We start from the raw sequence: 8,811 nt of genomic DNA, 5'->3' as shown, positions 1-8,811 counted from the left end.
CCAAGTCTCCTCACCCAAGTGTCTTATGCAACTTTCTTGGTACCACCTGGGTGATTCTTGAAAGAAAACCCAAGTGTAGGCGTGCCTGGGCAGCACCGTGGGCACACGGCTGCTGTTACACTATGTAGTTTTCACTCAGCCCATTCACTCGCAGTGCGGGTCAGGCAGTGTTCACCCCAGCAAGACGCAGAGCTCGGCTGAGCTGCCTGTAATTGAACTCCTGTAGGAAAGGAAAGGAAAAAGGAAAGACCCCCAAGGACCCAAACTGTCCTAGACAAAGAGAAACGATCACCAAGGTTTGGTTCTTGAATATGTATTTTTTACTGAAAAAATCATTCATAAATTAACATACAAAAATGTACAAACACATGAGTAAATAATGCAATGACAAAGGACTAGTTTTGTGAAAAGTGTTTTTTAAAACATCTTTAGATTTCAGTGCAAAAATGTACCCCTGGCACCTCTTAAAACTTAAGAGCAAGCTCAAAAACACGTAGTGATGGAAATAAGCTAGCTACGCTCAATGCCATCGTCAACGGTGAGTGGATACAATCAATCCATGTGGCTGCTGCTCAGCTATTAATGTCTGTGGTAGAGCATCTCTGACAAGAGGACCTATTACGTTAAAATGAGTATTCTTGCAAATACCCCCCCCATCCACCCAAAACAGCATGAATGAACGAGGACACCTTTCCCTGCACACAGCAAAGACAAGATTAATTTAAGGGGCCACCCATCAGTAGCCTTTAAGACTTTCAGCTACCAACATGTACACAAGGTCACATTTGGTTCCTGTTTTTTTTTTTTGTTTTTTTTTACATGACAAGTTCACACTATTAACAGAAAACGGGCCTGGCTGTACATTTTTAACTATGACATTTCCCATATGATATTCGAGGCCTGGTGGACACGACTGACAGTGCACATCCAGAGATTCCACACTCATCAGACACAGACATGACCGCAAGGGTATCAAAGTGACCCCACTTGAAGCAGTGAAAAGAGAGCTCTCCTTTTGTTCTCAGATCAGTATGTTCTTAAGTCAGGTGTTAGCCTTTTGCCAAGAGTGTGTACTTGATGGTAATTATGGTAATGTAGAGCTTCAAACAAGATCGCCTTACAACACTGCCGCATACACACATGGCACCCATGACTCAGAATCAGTCTGTCCTGGCAAATCCGTCCAAATGACATCATAGTGTTGTCACATTGAAAGCAACTCACAGCCTTCAGTGAGGAAAGGGGAGAGAAGAATGAGAAGGGGAGAAAAGCTGAGGCAGGGACAAAGGCCCGGTGGGGGGTGGGAGTTGCAGGGTGGAGGGGGGTCTTTATTGCTATATGCACCATAAAACAAAGGAAAACCAAATGAACTTCTGTGTGTAATGTTCCCTTGTGAAGGTATTTTAAAGCATGAAATGCTTAAGTCTTAAAAACATATGCTATAGCTTACCAGCATTTTCAAGGGCAGGAACCTGCTCTCTCATATGAGCCGATAAGAGCTTTGCAATGCAATTTATTTTCTAAATACCACTCTATTCTTCAAAAGAACAAAAACACAAACAAAAAAAACAAGGCCTGGCCAATCACTCCCACGGTTTGTGGGGATCATATGTCCACAGAACCATCACATGCAACGAAAAAAGTCCTAACCCACACACATACACACACACACCCCTACACACACCCATGTAAACCATGAAAATCAAGGAAGTTGAAGGCAAACAAGGCAATTAAAAAAAAATACGAAGTACTCTTTAGAAAGTACTCCTCATCACAATATATAAATATGTTTTATGGAAAAGAAGAGGGGGAAGGAAAACTGGCATTTTCCAGAATTCTGCAGAAGCCAACAGAGACTGCAATTTGAGGGCTTTGGTTTGGGGAAAAACAAGGAGGCACAAATTCAAATACAATTTAGAATACGACTTCAAGGCTGGGTGCAATGGCTCACACCTGCCCATAATCCCAGCACTTTGGGAAGTCAAGGTGGGTGGACTGCTTGAGTCCAGGCGTTCAAGACCAGCCTGGGCAACACGGCAAAACCCCATCTCTACTAAAAATACAAAAAATTAGCCAGATGTGGTAGTGTGCACCTGTAGTCTCAGCTACTCGGGAGGCTGAGGTGGGAAAATGGCTTGAGCCTGAGAGATGGAGGCTGCAGAGGTGATCGTGCCACTGCACTGCAGCCTAGGCGACAGAGCCAGAGCCTCTTAAAAAACAAAACAAAAAAGAATATGACTTCAAAAAGCAGGTGGGAGTGTAAGCAGTGCACCTGGGCTCTTGCTGTCTGGAGCTTTGTTAAGTCTAATTTCAAAGCTTCAATCCGGTCTTACCTGGATCCCAGCTACCCCACAGCACACAAGTGTCACCAGCTCCCTGGCTCCTGGCTCCCTATTCAAGAGCTCCTTGGTTCTATGTATCAGTTACTAATGTTGACAAAGAATCTTTACAGAAACCAAAAAGGGAAACAGAGGAATCACTGAAGCCAGCTGGTAATGTAGGCACATTGTTCAGAAACTGTGGCCAAGTTCCACAAGAGAAAAAAAAGGGGGGGAGGGATTCCCATACACATCCCCATCCCCCGCCCCCTGCCCCACCATGCTGATGAAAGGACAGAACACAAAGCCTGGAGAGCCAGGGATGTGTGTGCAGCGAGCCCCGGAGGGCCTGCTTTGGGCAGGAAGCAGCCTGCTCTAACAGCAGCCTCTCGCTTAGCGGAGAGTGGGATGAGCACGTGCGTGGCCAACACGGAAGAGTGAATCCAGAGTAGAAGTCAAGGGCAAGACTCGTGGGGGAGGAAGAAAGGGGCAGAAGCCAGCTCCCAGCAATAAAGGTCAGGTTATTTTGTTCTTTTGTGACATGCCCTATATCCACTCCCTTCCCAAAGTGATAGCAATTCGGGAGATGATATTCTTCAATCGCATTTTAAATGAGTTCCTGCACTTGCCAACCAAATAACTGGCCTAATATATAAATCCTCAATTTGAATTGGAGCCAGCTAGAAAATTAAATTTTAAAAAGGCATTTTACATGGCGTATTTACAATTATACTTCTTCAAGAAGTGATTGTTATATATTTATGTCTATTTATCTTTCCCAAACACCCTCCCCTCCACCCTCAATCCCCACCCAAAGAAGGTAATTTTTTAAAAAAATGAAACCAAAGAGAACACGATATAGAAGAATGGTGTGGAGTTTCATTTGCTCTTCCTAAAACGCAGCTGCCCTATGGTGGGTTTGCCTCTGCTCTCAAGGCCAAGAGGCTCCAAGGTCATGTGTAGGGACAGGCTCCACGGCAGGACCACGGCAGATCACAGTTTATCACGGGTTCTGGAGACTGTGGCTAAGACAGGATGTGGGGTAGGAGACAGGGAGAGAGCAGCGGGACAGACGTCTGTCTTGTGAAAACAGAAAGCCAGTGCTGACGAAGGAAGTCCCCAAGCTCACTCCCTCAGTACCTCAGTCCCAGCGGCTGATCCAGTGAAGGCGTTTGTGCGTGTGCTGTCACATTTTCCCCCTGAACCCTGTGATCCTTCATGAGACACGGTATTTCTGTTCTCTTGCTGTGTAGACCCTCCCCCCACCCAAAAAAATCTCATCACACTGCTTTCTTGGTGGCGGTGGGTAAAGCAAACGTACAATTCTCTCCTCTCAGTACTCGTTCACCTGAGCCAGCTCGGGTGTCAGGTTGACAGTTATGTTTTTATACAAGGCGTCGTATGTAATGTTTGCAAAGTAGTTCAGGTTGTTGAGGCCATCCAGCCCTTGCCGTTCTTTTGACTTCCTCAGCAGAGCATACCTGTTTAGGGAGGGAACAGAGAAGAGGTGGCTCTGGGTGAGGATCCATGCCTCTGCAGTCAGAGGATGGAGCAGGGCATCCCACAGCAAAGGACGCAATCCACGGCAGCACTTCCACAGCACAAGGCGGACGCACGGCCATTCTGCTATGCCAGGCTGAGTGCTGTCGTTAGAAACACCTCCTGTGTTTCATGCCAGATGCTTTACTTAATTATTTCATTTAATGCTCACCCCAGCCCCTGCTAGCAAATGAGGAAACCAAGGCTTAGTAAGGTGAGGTAACTAGCCAAGGTCAGAGAGTGGGGAAGTGGGAGGTAAAGTGTTAAAAATACAACAGATGAGAAAGTTCATACTCTGTGTTCAGTGCCATTTTACTCCCATGAAAACAGAATTTCAGCAATTAGAATTGGTTGTCTAGAGCACAGTCTTCCACACAATTTAGAAAACACACACACACAAAAAAAGAAAGAAAAGGTAACACAGCAACTGCAGCCACCCAGACAGAAGCTCAGGACACCATTCGGAACGGGGGCCTCTGGAAAGGGCGCCACTGCTCTGTCACCTCAGGGACCTTCATCCAAGCCGTTTTTTCCCCAAACTCTCCAAAGGCTACTGGGGAGACCACAATGCTAAAGATACAGGACGAGTGATTTCCTTAGAAGAATCTTACTATTGAAATGTTCACCAATGGTCTGATCCCCACACTGGTCTGCCTCAGAGTTAGAATACATGCAGCAGCTATCAAACAGCCATCAGAACAGGGCCTCGGGGTGGGGAGTAGGAGGAGGGGTTGTAATATGGTCTAAGACATCCGGACATGAAAGTATAGGGGATACTTCTTTTTTCTGAGACTGAGTCTCGCTCTGTTGCCCAGGCTGGAGTGCAGTGGTGCAATCTTGGCTCACTGCAAGCCACCTCCCAGGTTCACGCACTGCAAGCCACCTCCCAGGTTCACGCCATTCTCCTGCCTCAGTCTCCCAAGTAGCTGGGACTACAGGTGCCGGCCACCACGCCCGGCTAATATTTTGTACTTTTAGTAGAGATGGGGTTTCACCATGTTAGCCAGGATGGTCTCGATCTCCTGACCTCGTGATCCACTTGCCTCAGCCTCCCAAAGTGCTGGGATTACAGGCCTGAGCCACCGTGCCAGGCCAGTATAAGGGACACTTCTAAGAGACAGAAATAAATTGCACCAACCTTCCAAGAAACTGGACTTCTCCTCGATGGTGATGAGGAATGGACTTGTACTTTCCTGTGTCACCCTCTGGCCGGCTCACAGAATAGCCTGCATTCTGCACTCTGTCCAAGACCAAGAAAACGGGCTTTTAGATACAATGGTAACAGCCCAGGAGCGACCCAAGCCTACAAGACATGTTACAAGCTTACCCTGGAAATCATACACAGCAAAGGCTTTCTCACTCAACTGACTCACTGTGTCATTTTTTAAAAACTGAGTTAAAACTCAATTTTAACTGAATTAAAGTTTTTATGTGAATAGAAAAAATAGGCTGGGCTCGGTGGCTCACGCCTGTAATCCCAGAACTTTGGGAGGCTGAGGCGGGCAGATCACTTGAGGTCGGACAAGACCAACCTGGCCAACATGGTGAAATTTCTACTTAAAAAAAAAAAAAAAAAAAAAAAATTAGCCAGGTGTGGTGGCACAGGTCTGTAATCCCAGCTACTCAGGAGGCTGAGACAGGAAAATCACTTGAACCCAGGAGGTGAAGGTTACAGTGAGCCGAGATCGCACCAGCCTAGGTGACAAAAAGAAAATCTGTCTCAAAAAAAAGAAAGAAAAGTACGGAAAGAAATGGCTACTTCCAGGGTATAGAACAGAATCAAAATGGGGATTAACACTTAGATGCTTGTATAACCTAATTTTTTTTTTTTTTTTTAAAGAGACAGGGTCCATTGTGTTTCCCTGGCTGGAGTGCAGTGAGACAATCATGGTTCAGTGCAGCCTCAACCTCCCAGGCTCAAGTGGTCCTCCCATCTCAGCCTCCTGAGTAGCTGGGACTACAGGTGTGTGCCACCACAACTGGCTAATTTTTTTTTTATTTTTTGTAGAGACGAGGTCTCACTGTTGCCCAGGCTGGTCTTGAACTCCTGGGCTCAAGTGATCCTCAAGCCTCGGCCTTGCAAAGAGCTGGGATTACAGGTGTGAGCCACAGTGCTCAGCCTATCATTTGAAATTTTATCAGCAAAATAGTACTTGTAATTAACAACCAACACATACTTTTTAAAAGCCAAGCTACAAAGTAAACAGATACTAGGTAGTATTTTGCATTGGTTCCTTATTTGGCTACTATTTACTTACTCCATAAAAATATTACTTTATTCCACTCACACACAGGACTGTTCACCCAAGTTTGTACAATACAAGCCTTATGTGATGGCGTAGCTAAATCTGTGTAGACGTATCACTAATAGTCCACCCTTCAGTTTGGAGTGGTTCCAATGAAATGGGCATTTAGTACACAGAACACTGGTGAAGTGAAGTTTTGTTAGAAACTTATAGCAGGAGGGGCACTTAGTTATAATATGCCTTAAGAACCCTATTTGCACCCATTAAAGGACAGAGCTTAAAAAAAAAGAGCCTTAAAATGACTATATTCACTTACAGGAATTTTTCCTAAATAGGAATAACAGGCAAAAGAATTATCTACCATATCACACTCTAAACAGTAGAAAATGGAAAAGATTCTAAATATACAACAGGAAACAGTTACATAAATTACAGTACATCTATATAACCGAATTAAATGGAGCCACTTAAGATCCTGTTTACAGAGTATTTAATGTTGATATAATAAAAGCAGTAACATCTATTGAGAGCTTATCACATATCAGATATGCCAGAGCTCTATACACATTACGTCATTTAATCCTCACAATCCTGAGACTTGTGATTTTAAAAACTGATACACAGAGATTTTAAATTACTGTTCACTTGCCACTTTTTAAACACAAAATAAACTCAATGAAATGGTAACATGTTACTTCTTTTTGTGGGTAATTTATTTTATTTTTATACTCATCTGTATTTTACAATGAACATATTCTTTATTATAAGAAAAAATTGCTAAATTACAATTTATGTTTATTTTTGCATGTCAAAGGAGAAAAATGAAAATAGCTGCTTTGTTGGGATATACAGTTTATTTTTTAAGATATTAAGATATTTTTATATTAAGATTTAAGGTATTTTCTAAAAACTTGTAAGAGTGTGTGTGTGTGTGTGTGTATTTTTTTTTTTTTGAGACGGAGTATCGCTCTGTCGCCCAGGGTGGAGTGCAGTGGCGCAATCTTGGCTCACTGCAAGCTCCGCCGCCTGGGTTCATGCCATTCTCCTGCTTCGGCCTCCCAAGTAGCTGGGACTACAGGCGCCCGCCACCAGGTCTGGCTAATTTTTTGTATTTTTAGTAGAGACAGGGTTTCACCATGTTAGCCAGGATGGTCTCGATCTCCTGACCTCATGATCCACCTGCCTCGGCCTCCCAAAGTGCTGGGATTACAGGCGTGAGCCACTGTGCCCGGCCTATGTGTGTGTATTTTTTAAGACAGGTCTCACTCTGTCACTCAAGCTAGAGTGCCGTGGCAGCTCTCTGTGGCCTCGAACTCCCAGGCTCAAGTGATCCTCCCACCTCGGCCTCCCAAACTGCTGGGATTACAGGTGTTAGCCATCACACATGGTCAATTTCACTTTTTTTCTTAACCTTTTAAAACGTAGCTACTAGAACATTTTAAATTACACACTTGGCTTGCATTATATTCCTATTGGATAGCACTGGTCTGCAGTCTAAGGTAGCATTTCTAGAAGACACCAAAAGAAGGGCAGAGGTACCTGTTCCAGAGGTCATCATCTTCTCCACCCCAACCCCAGAAAGCATTAGGAAAGCCATTGATTTTCCGAAATTGTTCCACTGTTAAGCCACTCACTCCGCCAAAGAACTCGGTATAAGGAAGCCTAGGAGGAGATATGGGACATCAATCATCTGTGTGTTATTGGGCAGTTGTTTTCCCTAGAAGGTTCTCATCTGAAGACCAAAAACAGTGCTCTCTGTGCTCCTGACCCAATCCATATGTACTTGCTTCCTCATGCTGACGTGTATCAATCAAATGAGCAAAATTAATTTTTGCAAACCAATTTCTAATAGCTTTAGTGGGAGATAACTGACATATCCACACATAATTCACCCATTTAGAGTATATCATTCAATGGTTTTAGTTTATACAGTGAATTGTGCAACCACGACCACAATCTATATTAGCATGTTTCATCACTGTCCCCTGCAAAGCTTTGCACCCATAAGCAATCGCCCCTACTCCCCCTATACTCCTTAGCCCCTTAAAACCATTTACCTACTTTCTGTCGCTATAGATTTGCTTATTCTGGACATTTCAGATACCTGGAATCTTATGATACATATGATACACCATTTGTGTCTGGCTTCTTTAACTTAATGTTTTCGAAGTTCATCCATGTTTTGGCACATATCAGTACTTCAATCCTTTCCATTGCCCAACAGTACTCCAATTGTATGGATATACACATTTTGTTTATCCATCCATCAGCTGATGGGCATCTAGGTTGCAGCTAATTAGATTTCCTCTTCATATCGCTCACCATTCTTTCAGATTTAGCCTCTTTAATTAAGAGGAAATGATACTCACAGATACATATACTTATCCAATTTGGTTGCAAAATGCCTTGGCATCTGTCCACATCCATAATAGTTGCGATCACTTTCTGGTATGTGATCTACATCATGAAAAATCAAACAGTCCCAATCCAAGTCCTTCATTGCTTCTTGAAAGCCAACGTTGAAAAGCATGGCTCGATTAAAGGGTTGGGTACCAACCTAAAAGAAACAGAACTTTATTTTTAAAAGAATCTTGAAGCAAAATCTTTGCTATCTTTGCTGTGCCTAAAGAAGAGTTTATTAGAACCAACTGGAAAAGATCACTGGGCTAGTGTAACCAGGTCCAGCACCACACATCAACTCACAGTGT

The 8,811-nt window shown here is 43.7% G+C and overlaps 1 protein-coding gene across 1 annotated transcript in view; it reads right to left on the bottom strand.

Moving 5' to 3' along the window:
- Positions 1–297: 297 nt before the first annotated feature.
- Positions 298–8,811, bottom strand: part of B4GALT5 (UDP-Gal:betaGlcNAc beta 1,4- galactosyltransferase, polypeptide 5) — an 83,362-nt gene continuing 74,848 nt past the window's right edge. Inside the window, exons 6-9 of the mRNA XM_011928829.1 lie at positions 8,473–8,660; positions 7,643–7,765; positions 4,996–5,097; positions 298–3,799 (exon numbers count right to left, since the gene is read on the bottom strand). Coding sequence (XP_011784219.1) covers positions 3,652–3,799; positions 4,996–5,097; positions 7,643–7,765; positions 8,473–8,660 — 561 coding nt within the window. The 3' untranslated portion in view covers positions 298–3,651. The remainder of the gene's footprint in view (positions 3,800–4,995; positions 5,098–7,642; positions 7,766–8,472; positions 8,661–8,811) is intronic.

Source organism: Colobus angolensis, unplaced genomic scaffold, assembly GCF_000951035.1.
Source record: "Colobus angolensis palliatus isolate OR3802 unplaced genomic scaffold, Cang.pa_1.0 Scaffold8, whole genome shotgun sequence".
NCBI lineage: Eukaryota > Metazoa > Chordata > Mammalia > Primates > Cercopithecidae > Colobus > Colobus angolensis.
The sequence above is the reverse complement of the archived record's forward strand: the minus strand, read 5'-3'. Positions and strand labels throughout refer to the sequence as shown.